This window comes from Mastacembelus armatus, chromosome 15 (assembly GCF_900324485.2).
Source record: "Mastacembelus armatus chromosome 15, fMasArm1.2, whole genome shotgun sequence".
Taxonomy (NCBI): Eukaryota; Metazoa; Chordata; class Actinopteri; order Synbranchiformes; family Mastacembelidae; genus Mastacembelus; species Mastacembelus armatus.
In genome coordinates, this window is record NC_046647.1 from 2,715,644 (window position 1) to 2,740,879 (window position 25,236).

A 25,236-nucleotide genomic window follows, 5' to 3' on the forward strand; every position below is an offset into this window, starting at 1 on the left:
TCCCTGCTCCCATCAGGGAAAAGATATAGGAGCCTCCATGCCAAGACAGCCAGAATGTTGCAATTTTCCCCACAGATAGTGAGAACAACAACATTAACAAATGCTTTTAAGACTCTCCATCCCCTACAAACCATGTGAAACTCTTCTGGCTGACGACCACTCTGCTGCTTCCTGAAAGGGAGGAGAAAAGCACAGATCCAACCAGGAATACACAGCAGCAAAACAGACAGGGCCATTACAGTATATTCAGTGTGATGAATCCACATTTCACATGAGAAATAAGAATCTAATTTAATTTGACTGACTGTGCTTATATGAACTTGTGACATTCAGGTCTTAGGCCAGCTAATAGAATGTATTCGTCTGTAGTAAAAATTGAGTATAGCATGTTGAATTGTAGTAAATTGTAGGCGAATGTTAGTGCCAAAGGGCAGGATTTTCTGAACAAAACCAGCCTTTCATGCAGCAGCAGCGGAGGTAAAGTCACTTGATTAAAAAATGTCTAATGCAAGGCAGGTGATTATTAACCAGTGATCAGTCACAGAAAACACTGCACTGCTTCATTCAACTGCAACCAAAATATCAACACATGATTACTATGTGATTCCAAGGGATGTTTGATTGTAGGAATCTGAAAGCTAAACTGCCTCTGATGATTAAAATTCTGCCTGTGCAGTGGTGGAGAAAGTATTTTGAACTTTTATTTCAGTAAAAATAGCAATATTACATAAAACCTGTGGTTTTCTAGTTTTGGTTAGACTAAACTGGTAATCTGTGTATGAAAGACTTGTAATGTTGAAGTAGGTTAAAAGCCAGAGTGTCTCCTCTTACTCCTTTTTTTTCTGCTTGTTCCCTCTCTCTCTCCTTTCTTCCCATTCCATCTACTCCCCTCTTCTTTCTCCCCTCTCCTCTGCCTCTCTTTGTAAATTCACTTAGAGCTAATAGCTTCCAGCAGGCTTTTCTCTGAGCTCGTCACGCTGCTCTCAGACATGTGATGACACTGTTGAACAGCCATGACATCCTCTGCAGCATAGAGAGGAACTCTTTTGCTGTTTGCTGTTTGAGCCCAGAAGTCACATTTCTTAAATGGCTGAGGAGATTTTAATTCCATCGTCAGGGAAAATCACTTCGGTAAGTCGAGACTGACTGCATGAGCCAGGTCATATTCAGAGCCATGGCTGTCAACTGAGTGACTGATTCCTTATTGTTTTAGACATAGAGTCTCAGTAGCTAATACCTACCAACTTTGAAACTTGTAACTCCTTACTTGGGCAACCCTGTTTGACTTGGGACAACATAGGTCAGTGCTTGCACTCAGAAAGATCTTATGAGACATTTAAAGTAGGTTACCAAGCTTTAAAATCCATCACTATTTTAAACAAAAAATACATTCAGCTCATTATGATTTTTTTCATTGTTTTAACAGTATGCTTATTATTATGAAACATTATTTCATCATGCATATTTTAACAATAAAAGTATTTATTCCAAAACCCCTTTTATAAATTTAAGTAGTGCCATTTTCAGCATAATGACTGTCTGTCAATCAAGCCCAGGAGGGCAGGACCAGTTGTGTCATTGCTTACCTTAAGCCTTCTTCCACAAAGGTCCTCCGAATAGTGCTGGGTGATACAGTAAACATGTGAGCTACTGTATATCTCAGATGTTTATGCCTGAACTCCTTAAAGTGCAGCTGGAGTATCAAGAAGCAGACAGCGACATCAAAAGACAGCTGCTTCTGAGCAGAATCAACATGGACGTGGTGCTCAGTTGGTCGCACCGTCCTGGCCTTGATTGACAGACCAAACATCATTTGAAATAAAAAGCAAACATTGAAAAAACAACATTCTGAAATCAAAACTGCAGGAATTTAAAAAGAATTTAAGAAGAGTTCGGAACAACAGATGTTACTGTGAAAAACAAGCTAGTTGAACTAATAGTTAGTTAATAATAATAATAAGGAAGTTTTAAAAAACATGATATATATTGTGAACATATTAATTATATTGAAAGATTTGATTTCCTAATGTCCTAATTATTTATTTAATTATGAACAGTTTGCAGTGCCATAATAACTGAGTGGACAAACTAACAATTATTAGCACAAACTGAACTGTAAAATGTAACTGCTACTGTAAAAACCAATACTTATGAGAAAACAAAATGCTTTCTCAAGTCCCTAACAATTTTTGGATTAAGATGAATTTTTGGGTTAATGTGCTTTCAAACTGCTGCATACCTGAAACCTTTAAACAAAGTAACACATGCTAAAAAAAGTGTACATGGCAGGAAAATTAGTTTGAATAGCATAAATATCATAAATCAGTCTCACCTGTAAGGAAATGTTGTATATTTAGAAAGTCACAAATGTAATGAACATACCAGTAAACTTGTTACACATTGCAACACAGAATAGCATGTGTTATAGAAATTTTGAGAAACTTCAATATATGGAGAATCTAAATTTCTTATTGTCTTTGCAAAGAGGTCACCATCACAACAAAGTGCTAAAGCAGTTTTGCTGGAAAGAGAAACAAAGGGCATAACAGGTTTTATACAGTATTATCAGGATGGATTTAACTGGAGCCAGAGCCAGTCTTTGTTCCGAGCTGTGGTGTTCTGGACAAAAATGCAAAACAAGAACTAAAGGCATTTTCATGGGAGAAAGACTGCACAAAGTTCATAAAGTAGATTTTCCATTCAACTCTCCCTATATGATTATTAATTAATCCCTCAAGTTTATACAAATTGTACATAAACATCAAACTTAGATAGACATTCTATTAACATGGATCGATCTTAAGAAGTCATCAGGTGTTCAACAAAAAAATTTGCTGTTTTCGTGGAACACTTACATCCCTAAGCTATAAAGCAAGCAGAGAAAATAATTAATGTCAACAAAATAACACAGGTATGTTTATGTCATCATCAAGAATATGAGCATGAGGTGGAATTCAATCAGGAATGTGAAAAACTCAGGTGGGATATAAAGAGAAAAGAAAGTGGTTCACCATATGATGTGAAATTGATTTGTTTGTTAGATTTGAACTACCCTAACTACCTTAATGACAAGTTCCCTGCACATTGAATGATAAAGCAACCACAAAGACCTAACACTACAATAACAATGATAAGCAGCTCTTAGCTCTCTCTCATATCTACTTTATCTGTTTTTATTCTGAAGTCAGTAGTGGACCTAGAAATATTTGCATTAGGGGTCAAAGCAGTGGCAAAAGGTTTTGGTAGTGTCACAGATATATGAGTCCTTAGACACAGTGAAAATACTATAGGGTACAACTGGGTGGCAAACCTTCCAGTGTGTGCAACCACCTTTTCCTTCCTATGTGCAATCATATCCTTTATCTAAGTGCATTTGCTACATATTTTATTACATGTGCCTTACCTGCCCAGTCTTCGCGCAATTTTTGGGTGTGTTTTTATATGTAATGTTTTACCTGTGTCTTTAGTCTTTGCAATTATTTATTTATTTATACACCTTCAGGCACCAAGTGAAGCCATTTTTAATGTCATCTATGGTGTCCGCTCCCTGACAGGGTCAGATTTTCATAATAAAAGTCTACAGTCATATAGGAAAATATTACATATTTGTAAATTATAAGGAATATTCAAAATAAACTCCAGATTATAGTAGTGCTGTGTCACTGTCACTCCCCCTCCCACTCTGGGCTCAGGTCACCATAGCAACAGCTCACACAGCAGTAGCAGGGACCACAGCTGCCTGTGGTTGGTAATTAGACTGACTGGCTGCCTAATGTCCACGGCTGTTATACATGGGGACCATTCTCAGTGTGGCCCATGTTGTCTTCTCCAAGCAGAACGTGGCAAGACTTTCAAAAGAAAAGCCTTTATTCCTGACTCTTTCAAAATAAAAACCAAGTAATAATAAAATGAGCTTAAAATGGACTTTGGCTATTGGCATACAGCTTTAGACACTGACTTAGGATGTTTTCAACATCAGCTACGGTGTCTTCTCCCAGGAGGCCATGTCTGGCCTTTCACAATAAAAATCTACAGGTATTTGTAAGAAGTTATTATACCTTTGTGAAGTATAATGAATTTTCAAAATAAAGTTAGATTGGTGTCTATGGGAGTGGAATGTAATCTAAGATCACGAGTCTCCTGCAGCACTTTATCCTTTCAAAATAAAAGCCTTTTTAAAGCAACAAATACTAATATGAGCTTAAAATTGACTTTTGTAATTGGCATACAGCTTCAGGCACCAACTAAGGCTATTTTAAATATCAGGCATGGTGTCTTCTTCAGGAGGACATGGTCAGACCTTCACAATAAAATTCTACAGTTATTATTTGTAGGATGTTAATGCACCTTTCTAACCTATGATAAATATTCAGAATAAACAAAGATTTTAATTTCAGGTCATATTATTGTCCTGTAACATGCCTTTATTTCAAAAGCCCTGAAACAGCAACATGACCTTAAAATGGACGTTGGCTATTGGCATACAGCTTTAGGCACCAAGTGAGGCAATTTTTAATGTCAGACAGGGTGTCTGCTCTCAGACATGGTCAGACTTTCACAGTAAAAGTCTACAGTTATTTATAGGAAGATATTACATTTCCGTAAATTATAAGGAATATTCCAAATAAAATCCAGATTCTAGTATAAGGTCCCATGAGTCTCCCGTAGAACTTTGTCCTTTCAAAATAAAAGCCTGTTTTATAGCATTTTCTCAAAATAAAAGCCCTGAAAAAATAAAAGTCCCGAAAGCCCCCTCACTACAGTTCATAGTTATCGATTACTTTAACAGTGCAATCACACTCTTGTTCTCTTACATCTTTATTATTCTATTTCCTTCTTTGACGCACTTCTCGTCCTACACGCTTACAGTAGAAACATGGTTCCAACTGTAAAATGTTAAGCATGTTGTGCATATGCCCATTACGTTATGTGTTTGTATCTCATTTCTGTGACTTTATATGATTTTTTTTTTAAAATTCCCATTCAAATGAATGGGAGAAATTATTTGACTTTACTGAAACAGGTAAATTTCCATGAGCATATATCTCTGGCATACATGCAGCTAGAGACTCCGTTTAAATTTTAAAATGCTTCTATATCTTTAATCTGTCAGGGTTGTGCTCTGTATTGTTATATTTTTATTGTCTTGTATAGTTATAAATTTTGGTCTGAAGTGAGGTATGTCACCGCATTTTGCCGAGTTTAACAGCGGGTTACATAAGGAGCCAGAGCAGAGGAGAGCCTGTTTTTTTCTGAGCAGAAAAAATCTCTCAACTGCTCTCATAGCTTTAGTTTTAATTCTACAAGCACAAACCTCAACTCAGTTGCCACATGCCTCTTGCCTCGCCTCGTCAAGTAAGATAATCCACAAGAGTTGTAGTTTTTGCCATCGGAGCCTTAATTTACAGGCGAGTCGCGTTTCTGCCTCATTGACTCCAATAGAAATTAGCTGCCTTCAGCTCGACTCTAATGCTGTCACACTAAACTGCTCTCACGCCGTGATTTTAACTCCAAACTACGCATGGTCTTGTACAAGATGTTAGGAAGATAGCCAGCCAAAGAAATTCTCCCGTAGAGTAAGTATTTGTATGAGGAAATTGCGAGTTGGGGTCGCGTCAGCATGTAGCGCAGGGGTGTCAAACTCATTTTAGGTCAGGGGCCATATGGAGGAAAATCTATTCCCAAGTGGGCCGGACCGGTAAAATCATGGAATAACAACTTAAAAATAACGACAACTTCAGATTTGTTTCCTTTGTTTTACTTTAGTCCAAAATAGTACAAGCACATTCTGAACACATCACAAATAATGCTCTTTACAAAACACTTCAAATTAGTTGAAAATTCTGAGGAAAAAATTGGTGCAATTTCAAGAACACAATGCCTCAGTGATTGGAACTTAAACTTCGTCTCATATCTATCTACTCTATCTACGAAGGCATACAACTTTAAGTCACAGCCTATCTGGGATTGAACAAAATACTCTTCTAGGTATCGAATATCTCATTCGTCATTTCCACATCTTAATCCTGAGCTAACTCACCACACCATACAAACGGAGGTAAAAACTACTGAAGCACGTAATGTTCGAAGTAGAAGATTTAATAGGCAGAACGACAAGGCAGCTAGCTCCGGGCCAGCTGACAGGTATAGGCCTACTTGCTCAGCCCCGGTATAAACAGTTTGGCTGCTTAACATAATTGCTATTGCGACACCCAGTGGACACATTTAGAACAGCAGTTTCTTTCATTGAAAAATTGCAGCTAATTTAAACTTCAAATCATCTCGCGGGCCGGATTAAACCCGTTTGCGGGCCTGATCTGGCCCGCGGGCCGTACGTTTGACACCCCTGATGTAGCGTCTTTACTTATGCTTTATTCTTATACGGTATGAATGACTCACTTTATAACCTGCCTGTTGTAGCTCACTTGGTAAGGCTGTCGTCTGGGATGCAGTGGACGCGAGTTTAAAACTGGTTGATGTCAGGGTATGAAATATTAGAATTTTTAATCATGTTTTACAACTGTTACAGCGCCATCATGTGGGCATGTAGAAGATTGCAATTCTTTATAATTCTGATATAATTGGTGCCTGACAATGTGGCACATTCTCCAGCTTCTGAAATGATCCATATGTATTGCAAGTGGCAATAACAGTGTGCTTTCAGCAATCACATGCATTTTGATGAGTGTTTTGACATATAAGAGTGGAGGCAGGAGCACATCATCTTGTGTAGATGTTTCAACCTGAAAGAGATCAGTGACTGCAAAGTAGTGGTTGGGGAGAGTGTAGCCAGGCAGAGGCAGAGAGACAGAGATGGGAAAGATGTGCAGCAGGTTAGGGTGATTAAGGACAGGGATGGAAATGTGTTGACAGGTGCCACAAGTGTGATGGAAAGGTGGAAGGAATACTTTGAAAATTTTATGAATGAGGAAAATGTTAGAGAGCACAGAGTAGAAGAGGTGACTGTTGTGGAGCAGGAAGTAGCAAAGATCAGTAAGGATGAAGTGAGGAAGGCGTTTCAAAGAGTGGAAAGGCAGTTGGTCCTGACGGCATACCTGTGGAGGTATGAAAGTGTTTAGGAGAGGTGGCAGTAGAGTTTTTGACTGGGCTACTTAACAAGATCTTGGAGAGTGAGAGGATGCCTGAGGAATGGAGGAGAAGTGTACTGGTGCCCATCTTTAAGAACAAGGGAGACGTGCAGAGTTGTGGAAACTACAGAGGAATAAAGCTGATGAGTCACACAATGAAGTTATGGAAAAGAGTAGTGGAGGCTAGGCTGAGGTCAGAAGTGAGCATTTGTGAGCAGCAGTATGGTTTCATGCCAAGAAAGAGAACCACAGATGCAATATTTGTTTTGAGAATGCTGATGGAGAAGTACAGAGAAGGGCAGAAGGAGCCTCATTGTGTCTTTGTAGATTTGGAAAAAGCGTATGACAGGGTGCTGAGAGAGGAGCTGTGGTTTTGTATGAGGAAGTCTGGAGTAGCAGAGAAGTATGTATGAGAGCTGTAAGACAGTGGTGAGGTGTGCTGCAGGTGTGACAGAGGAGTTCAAGGTGGAGGTGGAACTGCACCAAGGATCGGCTTTGAGCCCCTTCTTGTTTGCTGTGGTGATGGACAGGCCGACAGATGAGGTTAGACAGGAATCTCCATGCACCATGATGTTTGCAGATGACATTGTCATTGGTAGTGAGAGCAGGGAGCAGGTGGAGGAAAATCTATCGAAGTGGAGGTTTGCTCTGGAAAGGAGAGGAAAGAAGGTTAGCCGCAGTAAAACAGAGTACATGTGTGTAAATGAGAGGGACTCAAGTAGAACGGTGAGGTTACAGGGAGTAGAGGTGAAGAAGGTGGAGGATTTTAAGTACCTAGGGTCAGCAGTCCAGAACAACGGAGAGTGTGGTAAAGAAGTGACGAGACGTGTGCGAGCAGGTTGGAACAGGTGGAGGAAAGTGTCAGGTGTGATGTGTAACAACAGAGTGTCAGCAAGAATGAAAGTAAAGGTGGACAAGACAGTGGTGAGACCAGCAATGTTGTATGGATTAGAGACAGTGGCACTGAGAAAAAGACAGGAGGCAGAGCTGGAGGTAGCAGAGCTGAAGGTGTTGAGGTTCTCTCTGGGAGTGACGAGGATGGATAGGATCAGGAATGAGGACATCAGAGGGACAGCTCATGTTAGATGTTTTGGAGAAAAAGCCAGGGAAGCCAGATTGAGATGGTTTGGACATGTTCAGAGGAGGGACAGTGAATACATTGGTAAAAGGATGCTGAGGTTAGAGCTGCCAGGAAGGAGGCCTAGAGGAAGACCAAAGAGGAGGTTCTTGGATGTAGTGAAGGAGGACATGAGGATAGTTGGTGTGGGTGAGGAGGATACAGAGGATAGGGTTGAATGGAGGCGGATGATTTGCTGTCTTTACTTATGTTCACAATGAATGGTAGACATATAAACAGAAACACTGTCTTAAATATCAACAGATGTTGTGATTCACTGAATATTACTCAGCCAACAACTTTGTAAGCTGTGGGATTTCTGTTCCTTTGTGGTGTTTGTACATTAGAACTAGCAAGTCTAGAAGTTTAACTCCCAATGTATCACTTTGAGTATCCTTGGCTTTTACTGTGCTTCCCAGCTTTTGATAGCAGACTGACCCAGTCCACAGCTTCAAAGTCAATGAAGGTGACGTTTTTTCTTTTACTGGTTTGTTTAGACAGTCTTTGTCCATATCCAAAAATAGTATTACTCATGGCTTGTGACTCCTTTTGTTATATTCATCTATTATTGCATAATTTGAATTCTGCTTGTAGGTTTTCTGTTTCCCTACAGTGCCATCAAGTGGATATGTGGAAAATTGTAGTTCCTGATGTTCTTAAACATGCTTCAACTTCTGAAGTCATCGATATGTATTGCAAGCGGCAATAACAATCATACGCATTTTCCTCAGGAAATGCACATTCTAGTTATTATTATTCTGCCGTTTTTTGGGACCTATCTCCTCCTACATCATTCAACATAGAAACGTTATTCAAGCACCGATGTGTTCAGCTCAATGAAGAGAGTGTTGCTTATACTTTATTCCTCGATATGCTTTATGGTTTTCTAGATATTTCAGGTTTTGTCAGAAAATTTTCCCATTGAAATGAATGAAACCACCTGACAGTTTCCACTGATCAGCATAAAGCAGCTAATTAGGGTCACAAAACATGAGAATCAGGGTCAGATTCATTAGTTATAACCATTTAAATACCTTCAGAGGTTGAAGTCTCATCTGGGTTCACTTTTCTTGCTTTGTTTCCCATTTTTCTGTTTTTCTCATCTCTTCGCTGCTCTCCCACACCAAAAATTTCAAAAACCAGTTTTGCTTGTTATTGTGTACCATCCACTTTCCCCTTACTTGGAATTTTTAACTGCATTTCTAGACTTCCTGTCTAATTTAGTGTTCAGTTCAGATAAAGTGATTATAGTGGGAGATTTTAGCATTCAGGTAGGCTGAAAAGCAAGTGGCATTCCACAAACTTTATCTAGCCTGGAAAAAGTCTAATAATATATTTAAAAAAGCTCTCTGTAAAGCCAGAACTCCATACTATTCATCACTAATAGAGGAAAATAAGAACAATCCCAGGTTTCTTTTCAGCACTGTAGCCAGGCTGACAAAAAGTCACAGCTCTGTTGAGCCCAGTGTTCCCTTAGCTCTCAGCAGTGATGAATTTATAAGTTTCTTTACAAATAAAATCACAACTATTAGAGATAAAATTCAGCAGATGCTTCCTATACCTGCAATAAATGAATCTTCTACTACAGTAGCTCTTGAATCATCTGTAGGACCTCAGTTATGTTTAAACTGCTTCTTTCCCATAGATCTCTCTGAATTTACATCAGTAGTTGCTTCATCGAAATCATCATGGCTCTTAGACCCCATCCCGACTAGACTGCTTAGGGACACCCTGTCATTACTGGCTCATCTTTATTAGACTTGGTAAATTTATCTCTAGTATCAGGCTACGTACCACAGGCCTTTAAGACTGCAGTAATCAAACATTTACTCAAAAAGCCTAGTCTTGATCCAGGAGTCTTGGCTAATTATAGACCAATATCCAACCTGGCATTTATTTCTAAAATCCTAGAAAAAGCTGTTGCTAAGCAGCTATCAGACCACTTACACAGGAATGAACTATTTGAAGATTTTCAATCAGGATTTAGAGCACATCATAGTACAGAAACAGCACTGGTAAAAGTCACCAGTGCTGCATTTTGACAGCACTGACCACATGATCACATGACCACAGAGATGGGAACATTAAATGTTATCAAACAGATTTTAATTTGTTCATGTTCATTATAAATCTTTTACACACAAAAGTTAGTTATGGAGTCCTAGCACACAAGATTCTGTGCTAGGACCATATACATTCTCTTAGGCAATATTATTAGGAAGCAGTATTAATTATCACTATGCAGATGACACTTAGCTGTATCTATCTATGAAACATGTTGAAACAAACCAGTTAGCTAGTCCATGCATGCATTTGTCCCTCAAGGCTAGATTACTGTAGTTTGTTTTGATCACAACGCCCCAATTACTCCATAAAAACTCCAGTTAATGCAGAATGCTGCAGCCTGAGTTCTGACAGGATATAGTAAAAGAGAACGTATTTTGGCTCCAGAATAGAATTTAAAATACTCTTCCTCACAAAGGTGTTTAATAATCAAGACCTCATACTACCATATCAACTCAATAGAACACTCAGAGTGCAGGTCTACCAGTGGTCCCCAGAGTTTCCAGAAGTAGAATGGGAGTCAGAGCCTTTAGCTATCAAGTTCTCCTCTTTCCTTCAGGTGACCCTGAACCATCCCTTAGTTATGCTGCTATAGTCCTAGACTGCCAGGAGAATTCCCATCAAGCTCCTCTCTCCTCCCCTGTCACATGTACAGTATTGTTCAAAATAATAGCAGTACAATGTGACTAACCAGAATAATCCAGGTTTTTAGTATATTTTTTTTATTGCTACATGGCAAACAAGTTACCAGTAGGTGCAGTAGATTCTCGGAAAACAAACCAGACCCAGCATTCATGATATGCACGCTCTTAAGGCTGTGCAACTTGGGCAATTAGTTGAAAGGGATGTGTTCAAAAAAATAGCAGTGTGGCATTCAATCAGTGAAGTCATCAATTTTGTGAAAAAACAGGTGTGAATCAGGTGGCCCCTATTTAAGGATGAAGCCAGCACTTGTTGAACATACATTTGAAAGCCTGTGGAAAATGGGTCGTTCAAGACATTGTTCAGAAGAACAGCATACTTTGATTAAAAAGTTGATTCGAGAGGGGAAAACCTATAAAGAGGTGCAAAAAATTATAGGCTGTTCAGCTAAAATGATCTCCAGTGCCTTAAAATGGAGGGCAAAACCAGAGAGACGTGGAAGAAAACGGAAGACAACCATCAAAATGGATCGAAGAATAACCAGAATGGCAAAGGCTCGGCCAATGATCAGCTCCAGGATGATCAAAGACAGTCTGGAGTTACATGTAAGTACTGTGACAGTTAGAAGACATCTGTGTGAAGCTAATCTATTTTCAAGAATCCCCCGCAAAGTCCCTCTGTTAAAAAAAAAAAAGGCATGTGCAGAAGAGGTTACAATTTGTCAAAGAACACATCAACTGGCCTAAAGAGAAATGGAGGAACATTTTGTGGACTGATGAGAGTAAAATTCTTCTTTTTGGGTCCAAGGGCCATAGACAGTTTGTGAGACGACCCCCAAACTCTGAATTCAAGCCACAGTACACAGTGAAGACAGTGAAGCATGGTGATAGTGACATTCAGCATCATGATATGGGCATGTTTTTCCTACTATGGTGTTGGGCCTATTTATCGCATACCAGGGATCATGGATCAGTTTGCATATGTCAAAATACTTGAAGAGGTCATGTTGCCTTATGCTGAAGAGGACATGCCCTTGAAATGGTTGTTTCAACAAGACAATGACCCCAAACACACTAGTAAATGGGCAAAGTCTTGGTTCCAAACCAACAAAATTAATGTTATGGAGCGGCCAGCCCAATCCCCAGACCTTAATCCAATCGAGAACTTGTGGGGTGATATAAAAAAAATGCTGTTTCTGAAGCAAAACCAAGAAATGTAAATGAATTGTGGAATGTTGTTAAAGAATCATGGAGTGGAATAACAGCTGAAAGGTGCCACAAGTTGGTTGACTCCATGCCACACAGATGTGAAGCAGTTATAAAAAACTGTGGTCATACAACTAAATATTAGTTTAGTGATTCACAGGATTGCTAAATCCTAGAAACAAAAACGTTTGTACAAAATAGTTTTGAGTTTGTACAGTCAACGGCAGACACTGCTATTTTTTTGAACACACCCCTTTCAACTAATTGCCCAATTGCACAGCATTAAGAGCATACATATCATGAATGCTGGGTCTTGTTTGTTTTCTGAGAATCTACTGCACCTACTGGTAACTTGTTTGCCATGTAGCAATAAAAAATATACTAAAAACCTGGATTATTCTGGTTGGTCACATTGTACTGCTATTATTTTGAACAATACTGTATATGCCACCACTGAATGTCACTATGTGCCTTATCCCTCCTGTAGTTTGTGCTCTCTCCATCCTCTCTTTCTTTCTCTTTACCTTGTGCAGTCACTGGCCACACCAACCTGCACAGTATTTATTTCTTTTTTATTTTTGTTCTATTCTCTGTAATCTATCCACTCACCCCAACTGGTCGAGGCGGATGGCCGCTGAAACTGAGTCCGGTTTTGCTGGAGGTTTCTTCTGTTAAAGGAATTTTTTTCTGTCCACTGGTCCACTGGTGTCTGCGTCAAAATCCCTCCCCTCTGTTCTCTCTGGTACTAGTCTACTATCATCATGGTTATTAACACGAACAAGCATGAGATGCATTTATTTATAAACAGCAAACAAAAAACTGCAAACGTGCAAATATTACAAAGTGTGTAACTACGTTTTAATTTCTTGTCCATGTCTTGATGCTATAAAATAGATTAGGACATATGTAGATAGTAGGATGTTTTCTTTTTAAGGTTAAAATCCATAAAAAGGCTCCTGCTACAGGGACCACTCTATAACACCAAGCCATTATATATAGGGCTGACTAGATATAAGAATATCATTATACATACCCTTATTTGTTGGATTCCTATGTAAATTGCCTTGAGATGATTTTTTTATTGTGATTTAGCCCAATACAAATAAAATTTAATTGTAATGAACTGAAAAGCAGTTATAGAAATAAAATATATTATAGAAATATAAGTGCAATTGTAAGGTGCGAAATATACAACAGCATACAGCAGGAACAAAAAGAAACACCCTTAAAGATAATAATAGTAATATGAAACTTTCATGTGGCTCTATGTAGACACTGGCAGCACTTAGTTTTCAGTAATTTGTGTTTATTGAGTTAATTAAGTAACACAAAGACACTATATTTCCCTAACACATTTTACTGCCTAATCTGCTGGATATGAACTCTGAACTCTGGTGTCACAGTGCTGAACTTGTTTGTCAAATATTCACTCTCTCCGTAACATTGGTGCGGTACATAAATTTGTTGCTTCACTCAAAAACCATTGCCACTGAACCCAATCCATGCAGAGATTATCTTTGTCACCATAATGTAATTTGGAAAACAATTTAGTCACATATAAAAGTAGCTTCTATCAAACAGAGTTAAGAAGACTGAGCTAATTAGCTGTGCGGTGTAAGTATCACTGGATGTTTATCAAGAAGCTGTAATAAAACAGATCTCTGCTGCACTACAAGAACTTAATGAACCCTAACTGAAATTGTACTTTTCTTGGGCTTGCTTTGGTTTACACTGTCCACTGCTCCAGGAAGTAAATTTCAGCACTGCTTAGGGGGTGGTATTAAATCATGCTCCAGGTACTCACAGGGCTGTTGATTGCTTAAGCTTAGCCCTACCCTTGTTTAAACACTTACTAACAGATAGAAGAGTCAAAATTACAGTGGAAAAGCAAACCAGAACTGACCACCTTGGTTATGGAAGCTGAAGGTTACAGAACGGTAAGTTGCTGTAGTAGAAAAGGGGTCAGTCAGTCCTTGACGCTATAAAATAGATTAGGACATATGTAGATAGTAGGATGTTTTCTTTTTAAGGTTAAAATCCATAAAAAGGCTCCTGCTACAGGGGCCACCCTATAACACCAAGCCATTATATATAGGGCTGACTAGATATAAGAATATCATTATACAAAGATATGCTAATTTTGTAAAATTAATTTTAGGATTAAAAATATAATGCTCTACTGTATATGCATTGCATGAGTTTATTCATACCAGCATGTTGAATTTGTACTACGGCACATTCTATTAATGATTATTATTATTATTGTGGTTTATATGTTTATTTATTTAGTTATTATAAAAATAACATTGTAATGACACTGGTGACAGGCAGACTTAAAATGCACAGCCACAGACAAGCTTGGCGTTTTGGTAAAAACTTTAATGATGCAGGCAACAGTGTCTGTAAGGGAACAGCCAGTTCACATAGTTTACATAAATGAAAGCACACCATAGGATTACCAAAATAAAAAAGGAAGTGAAAACAAAACAGATGTTTTATGAGGTCATGACATGAATTTAGCATGGAGTCTAATTAGAAGAGTCTTATAATATGTACATAATGTTCTACCTGCAATCACTATAGGTCAAAGTGATAGCAGGAAATGAGTTGTGCCCCACTGGGGTGAACGAACCCAGGGGCACAATGTACAATCCATGGCCTGATATAACTGCAAAACACTAGGTGACGACTAAACAGCTAGGTGATGACTAAACAGCTAATGCACTGAATCTGGGCCAGGAGAACACACCCATGCATCAGCATGACTGAAAACCTGCTCATGTCCCAGGTTTCCTTAAACCAGTGGTGTCCAAACTTTTTGCAAAGAGGGCCAGATTTGGTGAGGTGAAAATGTGTGGGGGCCGACCATTCAGCCTGACATTCTTTGAAACGTTAATATTAAATGCAAATGAACTATTTAATGATTTTTTTATTGCAAAAGGCTTTCACTTTTCAAAAACAAAATGAATGATACACAGATTATAAAGATGAAAAAGTGCATATTAAAAACTGTGGTTTTGATCATCACAAAAAAATAAATTCACTGAGATTTTAGAATTTATTCACCTCAGATAAACAAATAACTTTCCTGCACTAATGTGATGGGGGATACTGAGATCTTGACTGTAGTAAATAGGCCAGGTCTGGCCCGCCTTTGTGGCATTTTCATTTGACTCATGGGCTCTTGTAAAAAAAACGCTGGTGTGCCATTAAAACAGCTTCCAGTTGCTTTAATTCTTCATGATGTTCGTTCACAGTTAGCTTGCCGTAGTTAGCATGTTTCGTCTGGTAGTGTCTCTTGATATTGAATTCCTTGAAAACAGCCACAGTCTCTTGGCAAATTAGGCAGACACAGTTGTTTCATATTTCAGTGAAAAAATATGCCAATTTCCACTTGTCCTGGAAACGATGGCCCTCTCTGTCAACTTTCCTTTTCTTCGTTACAGTCGCCATTTTAGAAATGGGCTGGAAAGGGTCGTACGGCCACGGGTCTGCTGCCATCTTCTGGTGAAATATATAAAACAGCCAAGAAGCCAGAGGCTGCGGGTCGATGGAAATTTGAACACGGGTCGCAATTGGCCCCCGGGCCGGACTTTGGACATGCCTGCCTTAAACGCTTAGCCCTGGGAAGCACTCAAAACTGCATGCAAGAGGGAGCAGTGCTAAATCCATCCATCCATCTATTATCTATACCCACTTAATCCTATTTAGGGTCACAGGGATCTGCTGGAGTTTGTCCCAGCTCACTTTGGGTGAAAGGCAGGGGTACACCCTGGACAGGTCACCAGTCCATCAAAGGACCACATATAGACAACAACTACTCACACTTACTCATATGGGCAATTTAGAATGAAGAGTCAACCTGACATACATGTTTTTGGACTGTGGGAGGAAACCGGAGTACCCGGAGTAAACACGCACAAGCACAGGGAGAACATGCAAACTCCACACAGAAAGGCCTTTGCTGGGTTTCTAATCACGAACCTTCTTGCTGTGAGGCAACAGTGCTAACCACTAAGGCACCATGCTGCGCTAAGGAGGTGGATAGTGTATGATATGATAATGAAAGTAATTAGAGTCAATTAATGAATGAATGAGAGAACATGCAAACTCCACACAGAATGTTCCACAGATAAAAGCAAACGAACACAGGAAGCTGGCAGCTTCACATGTAAGAACATCACTCTTGTCCCAGGCATCGTAAACAGCTTCAATCCTACTGCTCCTCCTCCAGGACGAAATAGTGTCTGTCCTTGCCTCAGCACTACGCCACATACAGTGGGTACGGAAAGTATTCAGACCCCTTTAAATTTTTCACTCTTTGTGTCATTGCACCCATTTGCCAAAATCAAAAAAGTTCATTTTATTTCTCATTAATGCACACTCAGCACCCCATCTTGACAGAAAAAAACAGAAATGTAGAAATTTTTGCAAATGTATTAAAAAAGAAAAACTGAAATATCACATGGTCATAAGTATTCAGACCCTGTGCTCAGTATTGAGTAAAAGCACCCTTTTGAGCTAGTACAGCCATGAGTCTTCTTGGGAATGATGCAACAAGTTTTTCACACCTGGATTTGGGGATCCTCTGCCATTCTTCCTTGCAGATCCTCTCCAGTTCTGTTAGGTTGGATGTGAACGTTGGTGGACAGCCATTTTCAGGTCTCTCCAGAGATGCTCAATTGGGTTTAGGTCAGGGCTCTGGCTGGGCCAGTCAAGAACGGTCACAGAGTTGCTCTGAAGCCACTCCTTTGTTATTTTAGCTGTGTGCTTAGGGTCATTGTCCTGTTGAAAGGTGAACCTTCGGCCCAGTCTGAGGTCCTGAGCACTCTGGAAGAGGTTTTCTTCCAGGATATCTCTGTACTTGGCCACATTCATCTTTCCTTCAATTGCAACCAGTCGTCCTGTCCCTGCAGCTGAAAAACACCCCCACAACATGATGCTCCCACCACCATGTATCACTTTAGGGATTGTATTGGGCAGGTGATGAGCAGTGCCTGGTTTTCTCCACACACACCGCTTACAATTAACGCCAAAAAGTTCAATCTTGGTCTCATCAGACCAGAGAATCTTATTTCTCATAGTCTGGGAGTCCTCCATGTGTTTTTTGGCAAACTCTATTCAGGTTTTCATATGTCTTGCACTGTCTTGCTTCCGTAGGGCCACTCTGCCATAAAGCCCCGACTGGTGGAGGGCTGCAGTGATAGTTGACTTTGTGGAACTTTCTCGCATCTCCCAACAGCATCTCTGGAGCTCAGCCACAGTGATCTTTGGGTTCTTCTTTACCTCTCTCACCAAGGCTCTTCGCCCACGATTGCTCAGTTTGGCTGGACGGCCAGGTCTAGGAAGAGTTCTGGTCGTCCCAAACTTTTTCCATTTGAGGATTATGGAGGCCACTGTGCTCTTAGGAACCTTGAGTGCTGCAGAAATTCTTTTGTAACCTTGTCCAGATCTGTGCCTTGCCACAGTTCTGTCTCTGAGCTCCTTGGGCCGTTCCTTCGACCTCATGATTCTCATTTGCTCTGACATGCATTGTGAGCTGTAAGGTCTTATATAGACAGGTGTGTGCCTTTCCTAATCAAGTCCAATCAGTTTAATTAAACACAGCTGGACTCCAATGAAGGAGCAGAACCATCTCAAGGAGGATCAGAAGAAATGGACAGCATGTGAGTTAAATATGAGTGTCACTGCAAAGGGTCTGAATACTTATGACCATGTGATATTTCAGTTTTTCTTTTTTAATAAATTTGCAAAAATTTCTACATTTCTGTTTTTTTCTTTCAAGATGGGGTGCTGAGTGTACATTAATGAGAAATAAAATGAACTTTTTTGATTTTGGCAAATGGCTGCAATGACACAAAGAGTGAAAAATTTAAAGGGGTCTGAATACTTTCCGTACCCGCTGTACATTCTGCCGAATTTTACCAGAAGAAGAAGAGCCTGGTTTTACCTGCTGCCAGTAGTTCATACCTAGGTATGGGTACCGAGACCTGGTATTAAGCAAGCCCCGGGGTTAAATTTTGGAAGACCACAATATTGATAAGCTCCAACCTTAACAGGGCTGTTATTGGTATTGAAGTACTTACATTAAATGTGCACTTTTAGTCCACGTGGTCAAATATCTGTCTGTGTGTAATATATTTTCGCTATTCGCACAAAATATGAAACACCTCTGCCAGCACTTCACTCTGACTGCTGTGTCTGTACTGAATGTTTAAACAGTATCGATAAGAGTAGTAGTATCATTGAAATCTTAATGATACCCATCCCTATTCATGCCTTGACATTTTTCTTTTGATGATGCATTCAGGATTTTTCAGTGCCATGGTTTTTATTGTGTTGATTGATTCCATTTAAAATATTTTCAAATCTTGTCCCTTTCATGCTGTCAGTAGGCCATACCTTCATAGTTTTTAAGCAATCACATTCAGCTTTATGCAGTCACTCCCACAAATTCTGAAAACTGCACTTTCTATTTAAAGATTGACTGCCCTATGTCTTACAGCATCCTTAGAATTGACAGCCAACCATGACACATTCTAGAGAAGATTCATTGCAAATTACAACTTCCTCTGTTCAGTAACAGCTGAAATTATATCTTTTAACACAGGGTTTATGCAAATATATATGGTGCAAAGTAGCATCGAGGTTTTCCATTATAGAGTTTCAGTGTGCTTCAGTCAAACTGCTTCTGAAACCCACTTTTCAGAATTATGTCTAAAAGCTTCTGTAACTTTCTTAAACAAGTTCTGTACTAGTCATTATCATGTCCTTATTTATCGTAGTTAGTACAAAGAATCAATATTCCTCCTCATGGTAAAAAATACATTCAGCATTCTGCACACCTTAACACCCCTCTCTCCCTTTGTCTACAGCAGTTGACCTGGTCTCTGTTGGCAGTGGCATTCCTCACCTCCTTTGGGAGCTCCATGCTTTATGGCTACAATCTGGCTGTGGTCAACTCCCCTGCTGTGGTAAGATACACAGCAAACACATGCACTACAACTATGGGGAAGATTGTCAACTAAGCCAAGTAGCCAAATGCACATGGGTCCTAAGGCATCAAATCAACATATTCCCTGCTTGCCATGTGCCAAATGTTTTTTACAACTTGATTAATACCATTATTAAGGATGGGTAACAAAAATAGGATACCAAGTAAAGTGGACCCTGCATTTTTTGCTTATTTTGTTTGCCTCCCTTGTAAATGAGCCCTTTTAAATAAGCAGTGTTAATTCCAATTACCATAGTATGGGTCCAACAGAAAGGTTTTGCTTTGGGGCCATCAGTGACATCATTTCACTGTTTACAATCACAATTCATATTCATAGTCTTAAATAAATAATGCATATATATATATATATATATATATATATATATATATATATATATATATATATATATATATATGGCACATGTCTTAGTTGCTTCACAGAGTGAAGGAGTCATATGCCTCCACAGAAGATCATGGAGGGGAGCAAGAGCAACCTGACACTATTACTGTGACAGCAAAATGTACTGAAATATGCAGAGATTCACCTAGCCACAGATCCTGCTCCAAAAAATGTTTGGTCAGAGTGTTTCCTGCCAGTCCGGCTGAAAAAGCAGTCCAGATGTATGCTGTTCTGTTGTGTGGGAGAAAAAGAGAGGACACAAGTGCGGATTAGAAACAGGTAAATATAATTTATTCAGAGAACAAAAAATCTCTGGAGACAAGGAAGAACAAAAAACTCCAGGGCCAAAACTTCAGGCAAGTGCACTGATCTAATCTAACACCAATCTAATAAGGCACTCAGCTAGGGATACCTGGGACCAGGCGACACTCAGACAAGACACTCAGCTCGTTCAGGACAGCCGGGACCAGGCAAACACATGCTGATGAGACGAGACACTCAGCTCACTTGTACAGACTGGACCAGGCGAACACACGGCGATGAGACAAGGAACACACCTTGTCTACCTTGGCGTTTACCTGGCACACACCAGGTAAATGCTGGAGCAGGGAAACCTGGGGAAACAGGACGCACAGGCAAATGTCTATCCAGATGCATCACAAGCTCACATGCTGCGGCACAGTACAGCGGGGATAATGAGAGATGAATTGCCACTGTCGGGAGTGAAGAAGCAGGGCTCTTATTCTGGTGGTCAGTAATTGGCCACAGGTGCGGCTTGTCAGTGGCTCCTGGATCTGGAAAGGGGATGGCATTGGCAGGCTCTGCTGACCCACCGGGACAAAGGTCAGGTGTAGAAGGAGCAGTGGTGTCGGCGGAGCCGGCCGACTCACCACACTGAGGTCCGGTGAACTGGGGAGGAACCCCAGCTGGAATGCCTTTGTCGACGCGGTGAGGGTTGGGTGGAAAGGGAATTGGGCAAGATTGGTAGGGGTATTGGAGACTGAGGCTGGGGCTATGGAGACTGAGACTGCCGAGGCTGCGGGATTGGGAACTCTGGCTGGCTAGCCAGGGATTCAGGGAGGGTAGCCAGGGACTCACGGAGGCTAGACAGGAACTCTGGTGGGCTAGCTGGTAGGCTAGCTGGGTACTCTGGCGGGTTAGCCGGGGACTCTGGAGGGCTAGCCGGGGAATCTGAAGAGCTAGAGCAGGCACTCTGGCCGAAGGTTCAGGCAGTAGGCTGGCTGGGGGTTCTGGCACTCTAGCCGGGGTTTCAGGCACTCTAGCCGGGGTTTCAAGCACTCTGGCTGGGGTTTCAAGCACTCTGGCCGGTGTTTCAGGCACTCTGGCTGGGGTTTCAAGCACTCTTCCTTGGGGTTCAGGCAGGCTAGCCGGTGACTCTGGTAGGCTAGACAGTTATGGTGGCAGGCCAGCCAGGAGTTCAGACAGGCTAGCCAGGAACAGTGACTGGGGAGCCAGTGTTTGAAGCTGGAAAGCTGGCGTTAGCATTGGGGTCTGGAGCTGGGTGAGGCACAATTGCTTTGCCTCGTGAAAAGGAAACACGGGACCAACACATCTCCAGCAGTGTGTGGAAGGCAACAAAGAGGGAGATTAGGGAGTCTGCCCTTACCTTGGACATGTTAAATCGTCTTATACTTGTATAGCGCTTTTCTACACTCAAGTGTACTCAAAGCGCTTTTTACACTATTTGTCCATTCACCCACTTGCTCACACAAAGTTCATTCTGTTTACCTCCAGATACCTGAACATTGTGACTAAACAAGTTTGTTGGGAACGTTACTTACCTGTCTCCTTAGGTTCCTGTGCTCTGGTACCGACCTGTGTGTCTGGTGCCATTCCTTCCTACACAAAATGGATTCCCGTGTCAGCGTATGTTCGCCAGGTGCCAGCGGTTCTGTGCCGCGGCCTTCGCCTTGACCAGCATGTGTCACTGCATGGATTTTGTCCTGGAGAGTTTTTTGTTCAGCGTCAGCCTCCAGTGATTTTTTTTGTTCATCTTTAATAAATTTGAGTTTTGCCTGAATCTAGAAGCTGTATTTGGGTCCTATCCTTTCACTCCACGTAAGATGTTCTTGACGAACAGAGCAACCACTCACTGGTGAAGACAAACCTTTTCAACGGTCATTCATCCAATGTGAGTGTGCAAAGCTTAGTCTATGCCTGTGAACAAGAGATAGACACTCTCGGCTGCCATGTATTTCAGAGAACACAAAATGACAACAAACCAGGTCTGTCAATTGAGGATGAAACATTCCTAGAGACACTAGTCAAACATGTGTACAAAGAGAACTGGACAGTCAAAGACAGTAGTCAAAGACAAAGCCAGTACAAACACTTTGGTAGAAACCCTGCTATGCAGCCATCTACCAAATATCACAGTACAAGCTGTGAAATGTCTCTCATTGCTCCAACACACTCTAAATGAATGACCACAGATGAAAAGACACTTCATAAACTTTATGCAAAGGATATTTGACGCAAAGCAAGGAGAGCCTGCTTCACCACTAGAAGAGAATCAAGAGTGTTGATATCTACCAATATTTGGCATGTACCACCCACAAAACCAGATCAGACAAGAATAGTATTAGACTCCAGTGCCATTTATGAAGGTCTCTCTCTCAATGATATGCTTTTGACTGGCCCTTATTTGAATAATGCTCTGCTTGGAGTTCTGATGTGCTTCTACAAGGAGCCATTTGCTGCCACAGTGGATGTGCAGCAGATGTTATATTGTTTCACAGTCTGTGAACAGCATAGAGACTTCCCAAGGTTCCTGTTGCACGAAAAGAGTTGCGGGGAGGGTTTTGAAAAGGAAGAGACAAAGGAAGAGAACTGTAAGCAGATATCTGTCTCAGTCTCTGTCTCTGTCTCTGTCTCTGTCTCTGTCTCTCTCTCTCTCTCTCTCTCTCTCGCCTCTGGAAAAGGGAGTCCGTAGAGAGAGAGGTGGTGTCTGGTGGTTTCGTGTCTCCCAGATCTTATGTGTCTTCTACCTGGTGTGGTAACAACTTGATCTCCGGTCTTGTGTCCGGGTGTGATAATTCTGTTTGGTTTATGTCCCTAGGTTTTGTTTGCAGCGTGCTCCACCTGTTGAAGCGAGTGTGTGGAAGCTGATTTCTGTTCGAGTTATTCCTCCCTTGCGTTGTTTTGACCGAATAGATGGTCTTCGGCTCTCACTTTTGAGTAGTCTGTTTTTAGTTAGCCTTACTACCGTTTCTAAATAAACTTTTTGTTAAGCGTAATCTCGTTGTGTACTGGTTTTCACTTACCATAACCCCTTCCCTGGTTCGCCATGTGTTACGCCACCCCTAGGATGTAACAGAGGTTTATTGTTCATAAATTAAGCATGATAAAAAGAATAAGAGATGTAAAAGAAGTTTAAAATACTGGTAGTGGTAATTGGAATGATGTTGGCTAAAAATATGTAACAGAATGGTGTGATCACTTTACACTTTATGCTTAATAAACAGTCGAACTTAAGGGGTCAATTTGACCCGGGAGGACAACAGGTGTGTAGTATATTTGAAGACAATATTAGGGTTAAGAAGTTACAGAAATAGGGCATCTACAGACTGAAGTCAGTGCTTTATATATAAGTAATTTCTATGTTTCATGTCATGCTTTTTTCAAATTACTTATTGCTTGCCACCCAACCCCCTCCTCTGTCCCCCTAAGATCCTCATCTTCTGACCTTTGCTCCATCTTCTTTCTTCCGCAACTCCTCAGTACATTAAGGACTTCTACAACAAGACAGCACTGGGTCGTAATGGGACAGCACTGAGTGGGGAGACCCTGACCCTCATGTACTCACTCACTGTGTCTGTCTTCGCCATCGGAGGCCTGCTAGGCTCCCTCATTGTAGGCATGCTGGTCACTCGCTTTGGCAGGTAAAGCATTTGTTTACACAGATTGTTCAGGAGACGATTCTGGATTCTAGACCTGAGTGCTGTTTTTCATAACTGGATTAAGATGTTAGCTCTATATTATTGATGATTGTTAATAACACTCACAATCCCATTCACATCACATTCACACCTACCAATAGTCACCAGTTAACCTAACCTGCATGACTTTGGTCCCAAAAACACAGGAAGAGCATGTAAATCCCACAAAGAAATCCCTGGCTAGAGCAGAATTCAAACCTGGAACCTTCTTACTGTGAGGGTTTGAGTGCAAACCTCCTTCATGCACACCCAGAAGGTTCATTCAATGTAAATAAAAATACATCTCAGACTGAACTGAGGTGGAACAGAAGCTTCATTCAACTATGGATGCACCATTCTTACATAAGCAACCCAGTCACATCAGAGCAATGATAAGACGTGCAATTAGAGTACAGAGAGAACTGCAAGATTGACAGAACTTTTTCACCTATTCTGCCCCATTCGTAATCAAATGGGACCACGTAAGTTGGGGGGAATAATTTGGTACCATCCCCCTATTGTTTAATATGAAGCCTGTTCTGCATAAAAACAATAGTAGGACTAAAAAAAATACCATTTTGCCAAATATTATACTTTACTTGTGTTTTATCATTCACTCTCATGTATTGAGAGCAGCTGAAAAAAAACCCTCCCCTGATGTCCTGTTGTCCTCCATAGTGCACTAGAGTCATCTTATTCGTTTTACCCCCTAGAAAATGTACTAGTCCTTAAAGTGCAATATAGTTCTTCTATATTAGGCGCAAATCAAGTGCACGCTACATCTATCTCCTCAATTTCATAGAACTTCAATGGGCATCTAAATGCAAATGAAAGGCAGTCGATTTATAATTCCATTTGCAAGCTGATCACTTTCTTCACACAGCAGTGTTTTATGGCTAATCAGAAGTTATGCATATATGGTACTATTATGACTGTGTGAATACTGGGTAAGAGCCTTAAGAGGACTGCTTTCATTGTTCCATAAAACCTCTGGCTCATATGCTTTTATGTATGTCTACCTACTGCTTGTGTGTATGTTTTCAGAAAAGGCACAGTGGTAAAAACAACAGTGTTGGTGTTTATTGCTGGTTCACTCATGGGCTTCAGCAGAGTTTGTGGTTCACCTGAGATGGTCATCTTTGGCCGCTTCATTACAGGAATTCACTCAGGTACATACACACACACGCATATAGACACACCTCTATATTTACTACATGCTGTACCGCAACCATTTGCGGCTGTACAGGGCATGAATCCAAGGCCTTTTGCTGCTTCAACATGACAATGTCCCCGCTAGTGTATAGCTAGCTCATTAAAGAAATGTGAAAACGTGATTGGCCTCCATAGAGTCTTGACCCCATTTAAAACCTTTGGGATGAACTGGAACACTGACTCTGAGTCAGTTCTTACAACTGACTAATGTCAATAGTGAGCTTCAGTAATACACAGGGGTCATGAAACTAGTAAATGCTTTTCCTTTTTGGTGAATAGATGGCTTAATGATAAACTCATTATCGACATTATTTGTAATAATGCTTCTGATGAACAGCAATGTGATTTAGTGACTAATCATTTCGGCAATAAACTTTATGCATTAAAAAATATATACAAAATTTATATATGTATATTTGTACTAAATGTATACTATGTGTACTATGTGCTAAATGTATAAGTGTACTAAAACGAATGCTATGAAATGAGTGAATCAATCTACGTCTGTTCAGTAGGTTGGATTGAAAGGCAGGGCTTGTGCCACTGTTCTTAAACCATTAATCTCCTCTACTTACA

General features: G+C 40.5%; 1 protein-coding gene across 5 annotated transcripts in view; it reads left to right on the forward strand.

Annotated features, from left to right (window-relative positions):
• Positions 1 to 945: 945 nt before the first annotated feature.
• Positions 946 to 25,236, forward strand: part of slc2a15a (solute carrier family 2 member 15a) — a 46,656-nt gene continuing 22,365 nt past the window's right edge. The window contains exons 1-5 of one of the 5 annotated variants that reach the window (XM_026310063.1): positions 14,017 to 14,053; positions 18,992 to 19,090; positions 21,557 to 21,662; positions 23,201 to 23,412; positions 24,493 to 24,617. In XM_026310063.1, coding sequence (XP_026165848.1) covers positions 23,327 to 23,412; positions 24,493 to 24,617 — 211 coding nt within the window. In that variant the 5' untranslated portion in view covers positions 14,017 to 14,053; positions 18,992 to 19,090; positions 21,557 to 21,662; positions 23,201 to 23,326. Of the gene's footprint in view, positions 1,132 to 13,984; positions 14,054 to 18,991; positions 19,091 to 21,556; positions 21,663 to 23,200; positions 23,413 to 24,492; positions 24,618 to 25,236 lie in introns of those variants that run through there. The other 4 variants (XM_026310058.1, XM_026310060.1, XM_026310061.1 and 1 more) reach the window with 4 other exon arrangements.